Source organism: Aspergillus aculeatus, assembly GCF_001890905.1.
Source record: "Aspergillus aculeatus ATCC 16872 unplaced genomic scaffold ASPACscaffold_7, whole genome shotgun sequence".
NCBI classification, from domain to species: Eukaryota; Fungi; Ascomycota; class Eurotiomycetes; order Eurotiales; family Aspergillaceae; genus Aspergillus; species Aspergillus aculeatus.
The window spans coordinates 1,599,606-1,619,564 of record NW_017962982.1 but is presented as its reverse complement, the minus strand read 5'-3'; the positions used below and the strand labels follow the sequence as shown (position 1 = coordinate 1,619,564).

The window sequence follows — 19,959 nt, the reverse complement described above, 5'->3', positions numbered from 1 at the left end:
AAACATGGGGGAATTGAAGATGGAAAGAATGAAAGACATGAAATAGTATAATTTGATGAACCATTAATGAATCAAGACTTACCTGAAAATAGGGAGATTAGACCTTTTGAAGTTATGATGATTGACGAGGGAGAGAAAAAGGAAGAGGAGGAGGTCAGGAGGGAAGAGGAAGAGGAAGATGAATGGAACAAGCGGAAGAGAGAGGATTCTTGTACTTGTCGTACTTCTTGAAAGCTGAGCTCATAGACCAGACAGGCGCAAATGAGATGATCAATTGCCCCGGGAAAGCTCACCCTCTGATCTGCTTCGTCTCCGAATCTTTCCCATGGAATGGTGGGGCGATCTTGTCTTCCTCCTCTCTTCACTTGTCCTTCTCCAGCGAGATCTTCCGCGTACCCTCGGGGAAATGTAAATAGAGTACTCCGGGCATACTGAGCAGGTCCTATACCAACCTCGGAACTAAGTACAGTACATACATCAATTCATGCTTAGGCACAGCAGTACAATAATGCCTATCCAAGTTACAATGGATTCAAGGGAAGTGCTGACTGCTGAGCACATCATTATTCAGTTTTCCTCCTCCGCAGCCGCCGGACTGTTCGTATTCCTTTCCTCATCATTTGCTTCCTCGACCGCTGGCTGCGACAGGGTCTGGAAACTTCCATTGCGTAATGACGAAAAGGTTGCCCGGGAGTAAACATGCTCTCGTCGATACCTTGATGCCTGATACTCCTACTCCGTTGGGATCTCGGATATTTCATACTGCGGGCCCGGGTTGAGCCGTACAGTACATTTACACCCTCAAACCAAGGCATCAATCATCTATCACGTGTAGTGTTCGCAATCGCCATCATGCTCGTACTCACGTGACTTGGCTGACCTGCTGTCTACGGGCTCCGAGCTCCTCGACAAGCTTCCCCGAGCTTGGTAGGCGTGTGAAATCATAGACCGTCAACCATCCATCTCTCAGCCGTTTACCTGCTATCATCATCCCTATATCCGAACGTTCCTTCGATTCTTGGGCGCTTGGAGAATACTGTGAACTCATCGTTGTCTCCGGTTCACCGTCTTGCCTGACATCATCATGAACAGTGGCAGTGACCCCGAGAGAGACCAGGCGCTCGAGGACTACAAGAGAAGCCTGCTGGAGTTGCGGGAATGGGAGGCCAAACTGAAGTCTCTGCGGATGGGGATCAAGGATTTACAGAGAGAATTCGACATCTCTGAAGAGAACATCAAGGCCCTACAGAGCGTTGGTCAGATCATTGGGGAGGTGCTGAAACAGCTCGACGAGGAGAGATGTAGGTCTACCTTGGCTCATTGTGTCCTTGAGAAGAGAGATCTGGGACTCGTTGCGCACGTTGCTGGTCATAAATCTGCCGCCGTTTCTGTACCAAGAGCTGACCTCTATAGTCATTGTCAAGGCTTCCTCAGGACCTCGATATGTTGTCGGTTGCCGCTCCAAGGTCGACAAGGCGAAGCTGAAGCAGGGTACCCGGGTTGCCCTGGATATGACTACGTTGACGATTATGCGGATGCTTCCCAGAGAGGTCGATCCGTTGGTATACAATATGTCGCTGGAGGACCCGGGTCAGATCAACTTTGCAGGCATCGGTGGTCTAAATGACCAAATTCGTGAGCTACGCGAGGTGATCGAATTGCCGTTGAAGAACCCCGAACTGTTCCAACGAGTGGGTATCAAGCCGCCCAAGGGTGTCTTGCTCTACGGTCCCCCAGGTACGGGTAAGACGCTCCTGGCACGTGCTGTCGCAAGCTCAATGGAAACCAACTTCTTGAAAGGTATGCATCTCAAAGACATAGGGATCGTCGCTCCTGCTAATGCTCTCCTTACCCAGTGGTGTCATCTGCTATTGTCGATAAGTATATTGGTGAATCCGCACGGCTGATACGAGAGATGTTCGGATACGCCAAGGAGCACGAGCCCTGCATCATTTTCATGGACGAAATTGACGCCATCGGAGGACGACGTTTCTCAGAGGGTACCTCTGCGGATCGAGAAATTCAACGAACATTGATGGAGCTGCTCAATCAGCTGGACGGCTTTGATTATTTGGGCAAGACTAAGATCATCATGGCCACGAATCGGCCGGACACCCTAGACCCAGCTCTATTGCGTGCTGGTCGTCTGGACCGGAAGATCGAGATCCCCTTGCCTAACGAGGTTGGTCGTCTCGAGATTCTGAAGATCCACTCTAGCACTGTCAAAATGGACGGGGAGATCGATTTCGAGAGCGTGGTGAAGATGAGTGACGGCCTCAATGGTGCCGATCTTCGCAACGTTGTCACCGAAGCGTAAGTGGCTATCCCAGCTGATTACTTTGCTCGAATCAATGCAGTGATCTCCAGACTGACTGTGATCTAGTGGTCTATTTGCAATCAAGGACTACCGCGATGCGATTAATCAGGATGATTTCAACCGGGCTGTGCGGAAGGTGGCTGAGGCGAAGAAGCTGGAGGGCAAGCTTGAATACCAGAAGTTGTAAATGCATTTCGAGGAATGGTTTTACCTCGCACTTAGCCGTCATGTTTTAGAAACCTGTTTAAATCCACTGACACGGTCCGCCGACATTGATTCTGGATAATGTAACTGTAGATCAAAGATTCTCTTCGCACCCAGAATATTAATGGGATACGCGGTTTAGTGTGTGTATCCTACTCGACTTTGGTGGAGTGATATGGAATCAGTCACTAGTAGCTCCACATAGTCCGGAACATAGACCCTGGAATGGAACCCTGGCTGGGGAAAAGAGATGTCTAGTGAATATGTCATCGAGATGATGCTGTACAGTGTACAAATAACTTTACTTACTATGAGGACTTACTACTCCATAGCTGGAGCAGCATGGGAAATGAACGCCAAGGCGGACTGAGGCCCCGAAATACGTTGCTTGATTACGAGTTACGAGTGACTTTACTCATAATACGTACCTTGACCGAACGGGAGGGAGGAAGAGGCGGATCTGCATCCTTGACCCGAAAGTCGGAGACGTTACACGCGTCCAGGCCATCCTCACCATTAATTACTTACTCTAATTTATTAAGTTCACGTTGATATAACCGTTTCAGTTTCAGCCTACCGACACATCTGGACACTTGTTCTTCACCTGATTGCTTGATATGGTAGACGAAATCCAACCACCTATCTATTCTATCATTGACCCTCACCTTCTCTCTCTCCCTCTTTCTCTTTCTCTATCCCGCCTCTGCTCGATCAATTTGGACTAAACTATTTACCGATATTGGTCAATTGTCACGGACCCTCTCCCCCGTGTAGCACGGGTGGAATTTTTGGTTGGTTGGTAAACTGTCTCATTCTTGCTTCCTCTTCATGACCCTGCAACCTGTTATCTATAATACATATTATCTCGTGCTTCAAGCATCTTGCTGACTGGTACATGTGCACTTGTTGCATGTGCTCACTGTCTAGAGCTTCCAAGCACTGTATCAATCGACTCGGTTGCCTACCTTGCTAGCCCATTGCCATCTCTTCATTCATCTGGAGCATAGCGAACAAAACACACTGTAACCAGCTGTGACGATATTGAATCATTGTTTCGGATCAAACAGACTCAGACCGTGGGGTTGTGTTTATTATTACCACATTTCAGGCTCGGGTAGACAGAGAAAGAGAGGACAGATATAGTATTTTAGTAGCAAAGGCCTTGGCGGGTCGGTAATGGTCATGGCTTTCCAGGCCCCGCGGAGCAATCCCTCTTTTCCCTCCCAACAACCATTCGAGAACAATTACTGGCGTGCGAGTCGAAGTCCCGGGTCTAATGGGTTGCCTGGGTATGGGTTTTCTCCGTCTGCGACCACTACCATCAACCTGAACACCCCGATCGCCGGCGATCGCACCCTCCCGATGTATAAAGACAAGCCGTATTTCGCCCCGCGACGCACAGGGCCCCGGGCGCGGCGAAGGAAAACCATATACGCTGGATTGTGCCTGTTGGCGCTTTTTCTATGGTGGTACTACTCGGGTTCTTCAACCCGGTCGCAGTCGAAGATTCACCATGACACTCCCGATCCGGCGAAGGGCGAAGAGCTTTGGAAATGGCTGCAGACCCTCGACGACTCTGAACCAACATATGATGGGCATAGCGCAGGTTCAAAGCACATTGATTGGGATACGAGGCGGGAACGGGTTCGCGACGCGTTCATTGTCAGCTGGGATGGTTATGAGAGCAATGCCTGGGGTAAGTTCTACAGGGCTCACGAAACCTACCTGCTCCGTCCGGCTAACGTGGTATCCCTGGGATGGTTGTTTTTGCTGAGCAGGTTACGACGAGTATCACCCAATTGCAAAGGATGGCCGGCATATGGTCGCCGGGGGTATGGGTTGGATAATTGTGGATGCGCTGGACACGTTGATGATTATGAATTTGACATCGCGGGTGCAGCACGCCCGCAGCTGGATTCACAACTCACTGCAGTATAATCAAAACCATGATGTGAACACCTTCGAAACCACCATTCGCATGCTCGGTGGCCTGCTATCCGCCCATTATCTCTCGACTATCTACCCGGATCTTGCCCCCATCAACGACGACGATGCAGGAGCACCAGGAGAGGATCTGTATATCGAGAAAGCGACCGATCTGGCCGACCGGCTCTTGGGCGCTTTTGAATCTACCACGGGCATCCCTTACTCGAGCATAAACTTGAATACCTCGACGGGTATTCCCTCTTATATCGACGATGGCGCGGCCTCCACGGCCGAAGCGACTACTGTTCAGCTAGAGTTCAAATACCTAGCTAAATTGACAGGCGAGGCGGAGTATTGGCGCTCCGTTGAGAAGGTCATGGAAGTCATTGACGCGCAGAAAAGGCAGGATGGCCTGCTTCCAATCTATGTTTGCCCAGAAACTGGTCAATTCAAGGGCGAGAATATTCGTCTCGGTAGCAGAGGCGACTCCTACTACGGTATGGTCCCGCAAGAATACACGTCCAAACTGTTGTGCTCGAACTGACACGCCGCCAGAATATCTTATCAAGCAGTACCTACAGACTTCGGAACAGGAGCCAATCTACAAGGAGATGTGGGATGAGGCTCTACTTGGCATGCGTAAGCACCTGCTTACTTACACGCAAAATGCCCGCTTGACAGTGCTCGGGGAGCGGCCTCACGGCCTTGACGGCACCTTGTCACCCAAGATGGACCACTTGGTCTGCTTCCTTCCCGGAACAATCGCCCTTGGAGCGACCGGGGGACAACCGCTCTCTGAGGCGCGCAAGTCTCCCAACTGGGGTCAACGACAAGAGGAAGAAATGCGCCTGGCGCGAGAACTGACCAAAACCTGCTGGGCCACGTACCTAGTTACTGAGACTGGCCTCGCCCCGGAAATCACCTACTTCAAAGTCGACGACCCCCGAGTCATGGAGGCAGACATGTACCCGGATTCGACGGCTGTTACTGGCAGAAACGACCAGCCAGTCACGTCACCAGGCGACCTCCCTCTCCTTTCGAAGCCTTTGTACCCAATCCCTGGCCGATCTGACCCGAACGACCCATCTACCAAAACCTGGCTTAATGACCTTGAAATCCAGCGGATGGACCGGCATAACCTCCAACGACCCGAGACTGTGGAATCCCTCTTTTACATGTACCGTATTACTGGAGATGACACTTACCGGCACTGGGGCTGGGAGATGTTCAAGTCTTTCATCAAATACACTGCTGTCGTGGAGACAGACGGCCTCGATCACGAAACAGGCGACAAACCACTGGCCGCTGGAGGATCGGGTCGCATCACTGGATTCACCTCTCTCTCGAATGCGAAATCCCTTCCTGTGACGACCAGGGACAATATGGAGAGTTTTTGGATGGCGGAGACGCTCAAGTATTTTTACCTGCTGTTCTCCGATCGGGAGTTCATCTCGTTGGAGGACAATGTGTTCAACACCGAGGCGCACCCCTTCCCTCGTTTCAAGCCCACCGGGGAGTTGAAGACGGGGTGGACGAGGAAGAGTCGCACGGCGGAGGAGAGTCAGACGATGGAGCATCTAGCTCAGATGTAATTTTTTTCTACTTGTTGTGGTAACTTGCTTGGCGATTCTTTATAGTTTGAATATCCCAAATTTCATACTTTTTGACCGTTTGCATCGTGGTTCCGAAACTTGTTTATGGTCTTGTAGATCCCATACGAAAGAGGGACCATTTTTCACAGCTCACTACACCAACCACCACCGCCTCCCAAGTATTGAAATTTACTATGACTTGAGGCCCCGCTGAACAGCAGCATCAATCAGTCGCTTATATCCCCGTACAGCCTCTTCGAGTTGCCCGACCGTGATTGCCTCATCATCCCCGTGCGCAACATGAATGCTTCCCGGCCCATATAGGTATCGCTTCACTTTCTCCGAGACCTTTAGGTTTGGCACATCCGTGCCGTAATTGACGGTCATCACCTCAAAGCCCGGGACATCGGTATCCAAGTCCTGGGGCGGATACCCTCCGCTGTACACCTCGAAATCACAGTAGACGCTCTCATCTCCGTTGGTGGCATCCTTGACCGCTTGCGCGACGATCTTCCTCGCGTCGTCCGGGGTACCCTCGGCCAGGCGAATGGCGACCTCCGCCCGCGCCTTGGCCGGGACCACGTTGGCCGCGACGCCCGCATCGACGCGACCGATGTTCACCGTCGTCCGGCCATATTTGGGGCTGGCGGGCAAGCCGCCTTCCTCGGCGGGGATCTCGCCGAGCACATCCAGCCGGGACAGCGCGGGCAGGAGCGCGGAGACGGCACTCCGGCCGAGCCACGGGTAGCCGGAGTGGGCGGCCTGGCCGGTCGCCACCAGCGGGAACTCGAGCATGCCCTTGTGGCCGGAGACGAGCGCCAGCTCGGTGGGCTCCCCAAAGATGACGGTGTGGAAGGGCGACGGGTCCGTCGGGTTGAGCGGCGACTCCGAGAAGACGCGCATCCCCAGGCCGCCGACCTCCTCGTCGACCACAAAGAGAAGCCCCAGGCCGGCCTCGGGTTGCTCCTTCAGGGTCTCGAGGACGGCGAAGACCTGCGCGGCGACGCTCGCTTTGGCGTCGACGGTGCCGCGGCCGGCGAGGGTCAGGGAGGATCGATTGCCGTGGTCGTGGTCATGGAGGGTGTAGGGGAGGAACGGAGGCACCGTGTCGATGTGGCTGGTGAGAAGGATCTCGGGCCGGTCCTGCGAGGGCGAGGCGGACGGGTAGGCGAAAATATTGAATCGGTTCTTGTCGGCGGTCGGGTCCGTTCCCTGGCTGCCGGCGGGGACGGGTTGCTTGATCACTGTGAAATTGTGCGCTTCGAGAAAGTCGGCGATGAAGAGCCCGACGGCGGTTTCGTTGCCAGACACCGAGGGGATTTGGACGAGGTTGCGGTGAAACGAAAGGAAGGGTGAGGCATCGATGATGTCCGAGGGGTCAGTAGTGAGCGACAAGGGTGATTGTTGAGGCGGTGCTGCTGCGGCAAGGCCAGCAGCTGCTAGCAGAAGGGGAATGGGAGTTTTCATGTCTATTGAAGCTGGAGAAGATGGTGAACGATAGCTATCATCGCCGAGCGAGGTAGGAGGGAGTCAATTGAGAAGTGGGGAATGAATATGAAGGGTCACGGTGGAAGAAGGACTGAGGTTCTTGGGTCTAGTTCTAGTACTGTACTACGCTAAGTAGCTAGTAGCTAGTAGCTAGTAGCTAGTAACTAGTAATTGAATTAGTAGTATCAGTATGAAGCTAAGGATGAAGGATGCTGAGGAGACACTGGAGATAAGCCGATAACCAGCCGATGCAGGCATAGATCCAAGTCACGTGGATTATCATGATTGACCTTCCTGGTCTGGAATAGTGTCGCATGGTATCATCGAGATCATCATTGAGATCATCCGGACCAGAGAAGACATGCAGCACGGTTTGAGGAAAGCACGCTTCAATGAAAACTAAACTGAAGAGGAAAAGGATCAAAATGTATGTTGATTCAAGACCCTTGCTTTCTATCATGTAAACAATGGACATTTTGCTGACTGAGTTGGTCATTTCGAATTGATCAACCATCAACCATCCTTGATCAATTTACATGTGTAGACCTGTGGTCCGTGGATAAGCCATGACGTAAATTTCCCGACAAATGACTTCTTCGCCTTGCAATAGCCGAGATGGGCTCCAATCCAACTCAAGGACCAATCGATCATTCATTCATTCATACATCCATTCATTCCTCTTTGCATCAGGGCTCAGTGCCCGGATGCTATGACGTATATGGCTGCATCTCAGCTCGCTTCGCACCACCCGGACGAAGTAACATGAATTGATCACCATCGCGATTTGAAACCTACAGGGTACGGAATAGAATGCATCAGTTTTGCAGAGTACGTGAGGTTCACGATGAAATGGAAGGGAGAGCAGCCAGCCGCAGCAGCAAATGCCGACCAGCTAACCCGATCATCTGGACCGTGGACACATGGCGCCAAGATCCCTTGCTCGCGGAAACGCGCCGTTCTTCCACCCGTTCGTCTGGCATTCTCCATCGGGCAAAATCAACTTGAACCAAGGTTCATTGGGGGGACCAAAATCCAGAGAGTGAGCCAGCCCTGAGCACCGAACAGGGATCCATCCGGTTGGCGCTGGCCATGTGGATCTGACGTCGGCACCAGCTGGATGATTATGATGGTTCAATGATGATTGAGATTTTCGGCCATGCCCACAATAGCCCACAACAACCCACAACGAACTACTCGCCTAGTAGTCCGTACTGTACAAAGCAAGTTACATGAGTACAAGTAGTACTACGATTTACACATAGTCAGGTCTAGTCTACCTCGCTGCCTCACATGCCAACAAGCAAACTAATTTAGCAGCCCCCAGACCCCGAAATCAGACCAGATCGGAGCATAGACCAAGTCTTAGAAGATGGAAATTGATGAAATGGCGGAGGGAAAGGGGGCCACAATCACATACAATGTAGTGAACCGAGGCAAGTGACGAAACGGGCGGTGATTCGCCGCAGGAAAAATCTGAGGGACAGAGAAAGACAGAAAGGGAAGTGGAAGCATTGCACTGGCCACCGCCAAAGTGCCAACTAGCTCGTCTTTCCTTTCCACCTGCTGACTGACTTGGTCGATTGAAACTGGTCGGATGTCAAAGGTTTGTGTGATAGGTTATGGTACTTTCGGCATACTTCCCTTTCCCTCTTCTCCAGTCGTGACTGGAGGGGAATGATGATGGAGCAAAACGGGGAAGAGGAAGCTAGGGGAAGCAGAAGAGGGAGGGTCACACAAGTATTTGGGAGCGCGACAGAACAAAAGAATCCACCAGCCACTGGGGTACATTGGTACCTTGTGTCCATTAGATAGGGTCGCGCTGTGTTGGACCAGTCGAGTCGGTCAGAGTCTAGACTCTACCTCACACCCATTCTCCTCTTTCTCTTCGTCCGTCGGCGGCGTCGATCTTCCTTTCACAACGATGCGCTGCCGCCGTTGAAACGTATCTGAGGGAGTCTCAGAAAGCTGGAGGACAAGATAGATCATTTGATCGTTGATCGATCGGTCAGTCCTTTTCCAGGTAAAGTTACAGGTACCAGGTAGCTTAAAGTACTTGTCCTTGTACCTGAAATCTTATTCACAGATTTCCTCAGGAACAAACAACGAGGCAACAACCTTCTTTCTCTTTCCGCGGAGTAGTTATTCGACCGTGTCTCTTCTCCGGCGCCAGGATGATGGGAGAAGCCCAGAGAACAAGGGCGAGAGCCGTGGGGGAGAAAAAGCCAGATCCATGGGCTCGTTTACTGCGGAGCGAGATGGAGCATGCTGCAAATGCACAGTCTAAAAGCACAGTACAGTCCGGAGTACTCAGCTCAGTACCTGATACAATCTCCAGATAAAAAATCTTCTCTGCTCACTCTGGTGTGTGTTTCAGTTCTGTATAATCTCTTTCTCTCTCTTTCTCTTTCCCTCTTTGGCTTTTTTTTTTGGCTAGTTTGAATCTTGTGATTAATTAGAAGTACTTTCTGTCAGTTACGATTCACCCCCTCCCGGTCATGATAGTGCAGAAAACCCTGAGGCTGGCCTGTCAGATAGCTGGATCAACTATGCAAGAAAAATTCTTCCATGGAGACATCAGAGAGCTTGGCCACTCAAAGCACCAGTGACAATGAGGTTTGTCTTTCGATCCATGGTTCATGACTGGAGGCGAAGGCAAAAATGTTATAAAGGCAGATTCTTAGTAAAGCCAAAGGGGGAAAAACGAAAAAAAGGAAGCGGAAAAATAAAAAAACCAAGAAACAAGAAACAAGAATTAAAGAAGAAAAAAAGGAAGTACTCCGTAGAGACGGAGGGAAGACTAAAGACTGTTAAGTATAACAAGAGGCAAATTGACTGGTGATTTGGTGGTTAGAATATCCATCAACTCTTCTGGAATTGATTGACCCGGTGGATTTCATTGTGATCAAGTGGTTACTTAATACTATTATTTTTAGTAGATGGTAACTGTGTGTAGTTTAGTTGTAGAATTCTGATTCATTATTGAATTCATATCTTGTTAGAAACTTTTCAATTCAGAAGACATTTTGTCTGTGCTTTTTCCTCTCTGATGATTATTATTGTCGCTGTTGCTGTTGTTTCTCATCCATCATCCATCCTGATCCATCTCCAATTCTCCCCTCCTCCTCCTCCTCCTCCTCCTCCTCCTCCTCTTTTTCCCCCTCTCTAACATTGTTGTTTCCCTCAGTTTCTTCCTTTCTGACTCCCCATTCTTCATTCCTTCTCTACTCCCTTCTTCTTTCCCCCCTCTTCTGGATTTTCTCCCGCTTCCTCCCACCTTTAATAAACGGAAGGATTCTGTTCCTGGCCCTCTTTCTCTCACCGCAAACCACCACCTTTCCCCCCCCCCCCCCTCCCCTCCTCCAACACCCGCCGATTGCCGGCAGCCTACACCTGGCTGTTTCCGCCGTGCTTTTTTGGGCTTCACCCAACCACCCTCTCTCTTCCTCGGCCACTTGTTCGTCACTCGTGTGTCTTGACAGGCTCCACGTCGGTCATTGCCTTTCGTTCTCAACATCCTTTACATCAATCACTGCATCTTCCTTCCCCATTTTCCATCTCCCCTCGCCCGACTATTCGACTATTCGCCTCTTGTGGCCAGGCCCTGTCATTTCAATAAATTCAACAAAAGTCGCACCGTGACAGGCAGACAAACGCATTTTCGGCCTCATCTCGACCTACTTACCTGTTGATTCGTCAATTCTACCCAGGTGTTGGTGTGGAAGTCATCTCGACTCATCTCAATCTATTCCACCGCCGCGCCACGTCTTCTACCAGTAGTGAGCCTAGTCCATCAGCCAGAGCCCCGTCCTGACCTCTCGCCGTGCCTCGGGGGATTCAACATTTACTTTGCTCTGGTTCCCGCTCATTCTTCTATCTTCTCTTTCGGCCTGGCATATCGTGCGCAATTTAAACAAACAATTTATTTCGGGCACCACTCCTCGGATGATGTTTTGTCGGGTCTCATACTGAACTCCATTTTCTCCCCTGCGTTCCGCGTCGTCACTCCTCACCTCCGTGTTGCCCTACACCGGCACGTGAAGTGGAAGCCTCACCATCGCCTCTCTCGTGCTCGCTCTTCTCGCTCAGTCACTGCTAGGTTTCATCACCCTGGTGGTTCCTGTCCATCGATTATGTTCAAACCCGCCCAGTTCCTCGACACTCGGCGGTGCGACAGTTCTGAAACCATGGCAGAATCGTGTTCTTCATTTCGCCAGCCCCAGTCGCCCTTGACCACGAGTTCTTCTACCCCCGTTTCACCCGCCGTGTCTCTTTTTTCGGCCAAAGGCCACACGCGTTTTTCCAGCTCCGTCTCGTCGTTGGTATCGTTCCCAGGGCACGGGACCTCCATGGAGAGTAATTCGCGCAATGCTTTGACGGGCGTAAAGGAAGAGCCCTGTGGGGAACGACCCCGAGATCTCGAGGAGGAATATTTCCGTATGTCATTGCCCTTGCGCCAACCCCGTAGCCGCCCGACGGTCTTTCCCGCGTTATATCCCAGACTGCTGATAGGATTGGGTTAACTTTTCCCTCTTTCCACAGAGCACTTCGATCAAGGACTGTCTGTGGTCGAAGACTCCGGCTTCGAGTCGTTTGACCCGGCTGACAGCTACGACCTGACCGATGCTGGCATGGACTTGAACCAATCGTCCAGGAACCGATGCTCCGACAGCATCTCAGCCAAGGGCCTTTCCCGTATTGGCTCCCGGATATCCACCATCTCCACGAGGTGGAAATCCAAACGGGCCTCAGATGGAATTGATGGGGCAGATGCATTCGCAACGCACCTGCGTTCCCGAACCAACTCAGCATCGTCAGCCATCGTTAGCCCCGTGACAGGCTCGTTTAGCCGCGTCAGCTCCATTCAAGTGCCACCATCCCCAGCCCGGACCATTTTTGAGGAGGAACTCAGCGAGTCTGGCACGCAGCCAATTAATATTGTCCGTTCGAGCAGATACAGCCAAGATGATTCGGGTCCGCAGGCAACAACTCCATTACTTCCACCTTTTATGGGGGATGAACCATCCTACCCTGCCGTCTCTCGTGTTCACTCCCCATTGCAATCACCTTCTGTGGCTGACATGACTGACGATGGCTTGAATAATTCCACTGTGTTGGATAGGCGATTGGCAGGCTTGCCGTCACCGCCTCTATCTTCAAAGCCGTCCGTTGCCTCTTTTAGTCGTCCGCGTGCCAGCACGGTACGGACAGTGTCGGGTGATGCGCCCCCATTCACCCTCTCAGATCCTAACGATGAATGGGTGAACAAATTGGGACACGCCAACTTCACGATCCAGCCTGAGCCTTATATGCCCGAAGTGATCGACGTGGATTCCCTTCAGCAGCTGCGCACCAACTGGGATCTTGCGCAATGCAATTTCGCTCGTCATCTCGTGCGGACAGGGGAACACTATGGTATTACCTCAACAATCTACAAGCTGACCGAGGAAAAATGGGAGGCGATCAATCGCGAGTGGAAGAGTCATCATGGAGCAATGCTTTCTCACCTTCGAGGTACAGAAGGAGTGCATCTGGATTTGGTCCGTTCGCACTGTGACCCTTGCCATCCGGTCAAATTACCGCGCTTGCATGACGACAAGTTTCCCGAACTAGGCGACGGCGAGATCGTCGGACCGATGAAGATTGCCCCCGCCGTTAGCGGTTCAGGCCTTTGTCGAAGCCGCTCGCTCAAACGCAACCTCTTCAAATTTTTTCAGGATCTCGTGATTCGATCCTGATCCTTCACTTAATGACCACAAACTCTACTGCGGGAGGAATCGATGTACAACATCTGACGAATGCTACGCCTCTTGAACGATCCGCTCGATTCAGCGCGTGATGACTAATGCATATGATTTTTTTGCGTCTCTGCCTATGACATTGTGATCCAATAATGATGATTGATGACCTGTTTTTGTACCTGTGACTACTATCTCATAGCGTGCAGTCCATTCATTGATGTTTAATCGACCGAAAACCCTGGTTCTACTTGTTTATCTGTGCCCTTCCGGCTATTGCCTCAGACCAATATGGAACGGTCGTGCTGTACTGCGCCTGCCGCCACATTATTACTTTGTATGCATATGCATGGTTTTTGCGATTCATGTCTTGTTCATGGTGTCAGGTTCCTTGCCTTGCTGGAGAAAGCCACATAAAGTGCTAGTAGGCATGACAAGAGCGGTGGCAGGTTATTCCTGGCTACCGAACTCTTCGGTCCGCAGGACAGGATGAGTGGCAGGAGGACCATGCTGAAAGAACAAAGTACATGTTCTGAAATCAACCAAAGAAACGGAAAATAGTTGAGATACCAAGGGGGAGGGCTCGGTATTGCAGCATTTGCGCCTTATACCCTTGAGACATACATTTTAAAACGATTCGTTTCTCCCAGAAAAGTCCACATAGCTATATCTTCAAACATACACAGATAGAATTTGATTGGATGCAATTTTTGACATCGGAGGGGTACGCTTTTGCAAAGGAAACAAAACATGTTCATGTCTTTGTACATATAAATAGTGTATTCACATTTATATTAACGATAAGTGCAAATCTCCTACCCTCCCAGGATTCCCTGGAACCGCTATACAAGTTTTTGATCCTCGCTGCTGGGAAGATGCCTGCAGATACAAAGCTAGCAGTTGATGGGGGCGGGGATAGTGGCTTTGCCGGAACAAAAAGAAACCGACCAAGCCCGAGCAAAACCCATACAACGAACGACTGAGTGACTGCAGCGCAATGCCTCGTGATGAAGCTGTATATCACTGGTTACACCCAGTACTGGCTCCAAAGACGCTTTGCTTCCTCATCTCCCCGGAACCGGAACTCTACCCGAATGATATCTTTGAAACCCTCGTCCATGGAAGGCTCCTTGAAACGACGAAGGAAGTCCCCGAAGGCGATACCGGGAAGAAGGGTACGGGATTCCGGATTCTGCAGTGCCCGTATGTGGGCGAAATGGTCAGTTGGGATTCTAATTTCGTAGTTTTTCTGGGAAAGAAAAAGAAGGGATAGGTGAGGGAGGAAGGGGGGGGGGGGGGGGGATTCGAATGAGGACAGGTGCGGGGTGCACCATGGCAGAATTGGAATCAACATGGAAAATTCAACAGAAAGAGTGAGGTTCCAAAATCTCATGGAGAACTGGGGAGGGGGTGGTGGTGGTGGTGGGAAAGTGAGGGCTTGGGGCAAGGGAAAGACAGCTCAGACACAGCCCAATGAGGGTAGATACACGTGATATGGGATAGACAAGCCAAGTTCATAGTCGGCACTATGCTAGACCCAAATAGGAACTTTTTTCAGTTGATAGATAGCTACTTGTGGGGGACTGAGTGTCTTGTACCCTGTACGCTCCGAAGAAAGCGAGCGAATGACGTAGAGAAGAACACTGGAAGTCAAACCAGATGTGCAACGTACCAGGGATAGGTTAGCAGCACGGACCGCATTGTTATGCCGGCAGAGGGTCGGGGAAGCAGTGAAATATACGCAGCGAATCGGCACCTTGAACTCCCTAGCCACTGCAACCCACTGGGCTCTCGTCTCTGCATCGGCATTGGTATTATCTGTGTAGAGTATGGCATGCCGCCAAAAAGTCAACGAGTCATCCAGTTGTCGCCCTCCACGGTCTATTGGGTCTGGGGCAAACATTGCGACGTGGGCGGGCCTGAGAGAGGATTTGCAGCAGTAACGAGGGTCTGGGCTGGATAATTGCGAAATGTCCGCGTAACATGCGAGAGGGTTGAGCGACAAGAAAAGGGTCGGGGTGTGCTGTACGTACCAACCACCACAGGTTTTCCGGCTGCAAGGTGTTCCTTTGCCACTTTTATGCACTTAGGGCGCTATCGCAAACGATCGGTCGGTCAGTTTCCTTGTTGATATGGACTTTCCTCGTATACATCCATCTGACACGGCAGGAAGGGCCCGTATTGCTTTTTCTTGGAGGTGCTCTGACTCATCTTTGGAGTATGCAAATTGACAAATGCAGACAGACGAAAGTGAAGTCAACTCAGACAAGGTAAAAGAGAGTAGACGTACAGTTTTGAGGAGGTCTTGGTTGACTCGTTCGTAGTTCAATGGTTCTAAATAGTCCCAGTAGAACGTTGACTTGCCCGCTCCCGGGCTGCCGCAGAAGATCACCAATTCAAGTGGGCTCTCTCCGGAAAAAGGAGGCGACACTGCTTCGTCCGTTATTGAATATCGAAGATAGACCCGTGGCGGGTTCGCAATCATCCTACATGAGATGACATACCATCCTCACCAGGAGCTTCTTGCAGATACGTGGACGGGTCGAACGGTACCACGAGTGGTTCTGGATCAGCGTCCAGGAAAAATTCCTCGGGGGTCTTGAAGGACAGTCCAGCATTGATAGCGAACCCACTTCAGCTGCCGTTAGCAAGGGAAAGGAATATGGTCGGTTTCTGGCTCACCGATCTACTTGCGAGTGGTCTCTCGGCCGTCCAGCGGCATCGCCAACAAAAACAGAATGGCGGAGGTCGACACCAGAAATGTCGAAGTCGTAATCGTCTAGGAACTCTGTCCAGAGTCCTGTTCTAGGTTTCCGGTAGCCATCATCTTCTGTGGCAGCGTAGACGCTCATCGGGATATCCAGTTGCTTCATAACAGCAGCAGCTCTTTCCTTGAAGTTTGTAAGACTCTTGGAGTCGCTGTTGCCAACCTTGGTCTCCTTTTTCAAGCTGATCTTTTTCTGGTTCGTTATGACGATCACATAATATCTTCGAAATCAGCAACTGGAGACTATTGTAGCAATGGAAGAGCTTCCGCCATTTCATCACATACCCCTTCGCATTTAACTCTCTGAGTTTGGTCGGCACCGTACTATGCCACCACTTCCAGTCTGCTGAGCTTTTAGGAAATGTGTTTCCCGACGCTGTAGACACCAGGGTCGAGTCCTGCGATGGTGCGTCGGTTAGCATGGGGAGAGGGTTCCCTCATTGTGAAGTGAGTCCAGTCTCATGATCCTTACCAGATCAAAGGCAGCGACTTTGGGCTTTTCGGCCGTCTGTTTGCGCTCGGCTTCAGCGACATACTTACCTATTATGGCGCTGTTGTTCACCACGCGCCAAGTGATCTGCTCGGGTTTCTTTTGTGAAGCAGGGGTGAAAAACGATGACACAGCTCTCTCTATTATGGCGTCAGATAAGACCCCAAACAATCTCTGGTCGATATAGTTCCGGGCCTGAATCTGCACAATGATCTTGACTTACTAGTGATGGTGGATTCCACCTTTCGCTTGACCGGGGGCGGAGAGATGGCGCGACTGGGGGACGCTGCTCGTTTGGTGGCCCCAGCACCGGCCATTCTGAGATATTGCAGGCGGGGGATAATCTTTAATGATATTTTGAGATTGGTGATTTTGCTTTTCTAATGGGCGTTGAGCGACACGGACGAACTGTTGAATGAGCACCTGCTGATTGGGAGAGTGTGCCCGGTTCAATGCACAAGTCGAAAAGTGGAAGGGAGACGCGCGGGTACACGCGAAAAGCCATCACGAAGTCACATGCTCAAATGTAAAATTGCTGGAATCACCAAAGCCGATCAGTGCAACCGCCAAAAACTGATATGTTTATATATCGACTATAATGTTCTAAGTCGTCAGCCGGTATCTTTGGTTCTCAAATACATCTCGCGACTTTACTCCTACTTAATCTTCGTCTGAAGCATCGGATGTACATTGATAATAGAGCTAAACCACAGGAACAGAGAGCCAACATAGCTCCGGGGGTATAAAACATTGCGAAAGAAGCAAACGCCAGAATGCATCAGTTACTTCGCTCGGGTATCCAGAGACAGCCTATCTGCTTGTTCGAGCCGCACAGCCGACTTGAGTTGCTCTCGAAGCCCGAACAGATGCTGAGAAGCCGTCTTCATCATTTCCTGGTTGCTTCCGTCCTGGACAGTAATTGCGGCTTGCAGGACGTAACTACCAGTTCGCTCGAGCGGGGTGAGCTCGTGATAAGCAGGTAGCTGCCGTCGAGGGCCATGTAAGTCCTGCGACTCCGCCTGGGGATACAGCAAGACGCGATGGAGGAAGATGACGATATCATTCTGGACGAAGACATCTCCTTCTACCATGTACTCGGTAACAAAACTGACATTCCAGGTCAGTTTCGTTCGTCTGCAGTCTTCTAGGTACGAGTGGGGAAGTGGCGGGCGTATCAGCTACGGGGTAGAGACCGACCTATAGCCCCAGGCATTCATGGGAACTGCAATATCACCTTTAGGCAAGCTTGCACTTGCCATCAAGCGAGTGGTCACAGCCGATCGAGTCCCGGCCTCGGGAATGTCTCTGAACTCCAGCTTCCAGGGTTGGTTTTCGTAGCAGTAGGAGGACTGGTCGGTTCCAGACATAGACACATCTGCATCATGGGAGGCTGACATGGCTGACGAAGAGGTCGCGCCAAAATCCGCCTTGGTCACAGGGCCAACGACCTGGGTGTAGTACATGCCCCCATTCAACATCTTGTTCAAACGTTGCAGGTCGGCGCCCTGCACATCCTGACTGGCTCCCACACGGGTGGTGACAAGGCCTGGCTTGCGATAGGCCTTGAAGACCAGCCGTCTCTCCAAGCGGTGATGCGGTTGCATGGCTGTCAAGCCGGCCAGCTGTTGGAGGAGCTCATGGTGCTGATGGGCTGGGACGGAGGCGAAGAGAAGTAGCTCATGCATGATCACAAGGGAAATAAAGAAAGATTAAGACTAAGAAGAATAAAATCCGAGATCAAGAGGAGGGAGGGGGGGAAGGGGGATAAGGTGTGCCTAACTCCGTCTAGCAGGTTCGGCGCCACGATTTTGTCGGTGCTTCTGGGAGGTCAGTGGTTTGGGAGGGATTTTAGGTAAGCTTTCCAATAGCTTCGAGATTCGAGCCTTGATTGACGGCCTTGGCGCCGCGGAGCCTTGGAGCCTTGAAGCTTCCAAGAAAGCTCAGGCAGGGAATACGGGTAAACCCGGGATAGGAATCGGTCCCAAGAAGGGAAATTTTCCACCCGGCACTTCTTTTTTTTTGAGACCCAGAGGTAGTAGATCAATGGTACTACTACGGTAGTGCATTACCCTCCCTACTTTCCCCGGCGTAATGATGATGGACAAAGGAATCAGTGCTAGTCTTATAGTTCCCTATATTGGTGAGGAATGTACCTACTCAGACTAAAGTACTACGACTCCATGCTTATGAATTATACTACTATCTACTGGAAGTTCTGTGAATAGTACGGATAGTATGTATGTGATGCGGGGATGAACATCCGGGAGGGGGAAAGGTCAAAATACCCCCCTCCCTCCTCCTCCTCCTCCTCCTCCCTTCTCCCCATAATAACGTGATGATCACGCCAGATGGGTAATCAGACGGTGGACTTGTACTTTACAGTAGCACATAAATGTCGAGATAAGACTGGTTACACCATAGTGACCCAAGTGACTGCAGCCCTCACAGGCTGCTTTAGTCAGGCACGCCTCCTTCACCGAGATTGCGGGTTTAGGCAAAGCTCGGGGCAGCCCGACGTCCTTCGGAGCCGTTGATTTGGGGAAAGATGAGGGGAAACACATCCCTGGATTCCCTTCAGCGGTCCAGCGGCCGGTGGCTTCATTGATAGGTGAATAGGTGAGTGATTGTCAGATCATGCCACAGAAAGAGGAATGTTTTCCGCCTGGCGAGATCAATCGAGAGATGATCGCAGCTGAGGGGGGAGAAGAAGAAGAAGAAGAAGGGGAGAATTTAGCCTTTCGGGGGGTAAAATCCGGCGGCCGGCGGGTGTGGTTGTTGTTGTTAATAATTAATAGCCCGTCATTAACTAACAGTTAACTCTCACTCCATACAGACTTACTCGTATGCGTAGGAGGTGCTTATCAGAAGAAAAAAAACCCACACCCTCGCTTCCGCTCCCCGAAGACTCGACCGATCACCGACCGACGTCGTCTTCCATTCGCCTTTTTCCTCTTCCTCCCTCCACCCTTCTCCCACCCCCCCCCCCCCCCTCCCCTCCTCCTCCTCCTCTCGCTCATCCTGCTCCTCCTCAGTCTTCACTTAATTCAATTCCTCTCCCACCCCTCCACCCCTCCCTCGATCTTCCTCTTTCTCTATACATACACAATCTCGTCCCGCCTATTGCCTATATAATTGCCCTGAATTCATCTTTGTGATACACCAGCTTGCCGTACCTACGATCAATTTCCCGCCCCTGCTCATTTCCTCATTTCTCCAACCGGTTTTATCGCCCACATCGGTCGCTTCGGACAGTCCCGGAAAGCTTGCTCGAGTGCTCAACACGCCTGTCTATTTCTTACCCTAGACTTCTTCTCCAGCCGATATAACTTGATCAAAGATCTTATCTTACACTATCACAATGCACGCCACCATGGTTCTCCGTAACGCTGCTCGCACCCCTCTCATTCGTTTCCTCGGAAAGCGCTCTGTGCCTAGTTGGT

The 19,959-nt window shown here is 51.1% G+C and overlaps 6 protein-coding genes across 6 annotated transcripts; 3 read left to right on the top strand and 3 right to left on the bottom strand.

Moving 5' to 3' along the window:
- The first annotated feature begins 882 nt into the window (after window positions 1-882).
- On the top strand, window positions 883-2,596 carry rpt4 (proteasome regulatory particle base subunit RPT4). Its single transcript, XM_020205194.1, has 4 exons — window positions 883-1,301; window positions 1,414-1,800; window positions 1,857-2,313; window positions 2,384-2,596. Exons 1-4 carry the CDS (start codon window positions 1,085-1,087, stop codon window positions 2,502-2,504), a joined length of 1,182 nt encoding a protein of 393 aa, XP_020056888.1. The 5' UTR covers window positions 883-1,084; the 3' UTR covers window positions 2,505-2,596.
- Window positions 2,597-3,257: 661 nt separating this feature from the next.
- ASPACDRAFT_78503 (glycoside hydrolase family 47 protein) lies at window positions 3,258-6,111 on the top strand. The gene is made up of 4 exons (XM_020205193.1): window positions 3,258-3,316; window positions 3,449-4,217; window positions 4,300-4,944; window positions 5,003-6,111. Exons 2-4 carry the CDS (start codon window positions 3,704-3,706, stop codon window positions 6,037-6,039), a joined length of 2,196 nt encoding a protein of 731 aa, XP_020056887.1. The 5' UTR covers window positions 3,258-3,316; window positions 3,449-3,703; the 3' UTR covers window positions 6,040-6,111.
- A 120-nt stretch (window positions 6,112-6,231) lies between these two features.
- Window positions 6,232-7,716, bottom strand: ASPACDRAFT_1869305 (M20 family metallopeptidase; the record flags this gene model as incomplete). The annotated part of the gene is made up of 1 exon (XM_020197928.1): window positions 6,232-7,716. The coding sequence occupies exon 1, from the start codon at window positions 7,504-7,506 to the stop codon at window positions 6,232-6,234; it is 1,275 nt and encodes a 424-aa protein (XP_020056886.1). The 5' UTR covers window positions 7,507-7,716.
- A 3,941-nt stretch (window positions 7,717-11,657) lies between these two features.
- ASPACDRAFT_27886 (uncharacterized protein) lies at window positions 11,658-13,262 on the top strand (the record flags this gene model as incomplete). The annotated part of the gene is made up of 2 exons (XM_020199519.1): window positions 11,658-11,961; window positions 12,067-13,262. The coding sequence occupies 2 exons, from the start codon at window positions 11,658-11,660 to the stop codon at window positions 13,260-13,262; spliced, it is 1,500 nt and encodes a 499-aa protein (XP_020056885.1).
- A 704-nt stretch (window positions 13,263-13,966) lies between these two features.
- On the bottom strand, window positions 13,967-16,996 carry ASPACDRAFT_118990 (putative DNA 3'-phosphatase Tpp1). The gene is made up of 9 exons (XM_020196210.1): window positions 16,743-16,996; window positions 16,502-16,659; window positions 16,315-16,427; window positions 15,945-16,250; window positions 15,767-15,894; window positions 15,553-15,692; window positions 15,296-15,356; window positions 14,935-15,080; window positions 13,967-14,454 (listed from the first exon to the last, which is right to left on the bottom strand). Exons 1-9 carry the CDS (start codon window positions 16,834-16,836, stop codon window positions 14,290-14,292), a joined length of 1,311 nt encoding a protein of 436 aa, XP_020056884.1. The 5' UTR covers window positions 16,837-16,996; the 3' UTR covers window positions 13,967-14,289.
- A 203-nt stretch (window positions 16,997-17,199) lies between these two features.
- ASPACDRAFT_78498 (mediator of RNA polymerase II transcription subunit 18) lies at window positions 17,200-18,261 on the bottom strand. Its single transcript, XM_020205192.1, has 2 exons — window positions 17,717-18,261; window positions 17,200-17,626 (listed from the first exon to the last, which is right to left on the bottom strand). The coding sequence occupies exons 1-2, from the start codon at window positions 18,202-18,204 to the stop codon at window positions 17,302-17,304; spliced, it is 813 nt and encodes a 270-aa protein (XP_020056883.1). The 5' UTR covers window positions 18,205-18,261; the 3' UTR covers window positions 17,200-17,301.
- Between the last annotated feature and the right edge of the window lie 1,698 nt (window positions 18,262-19,959).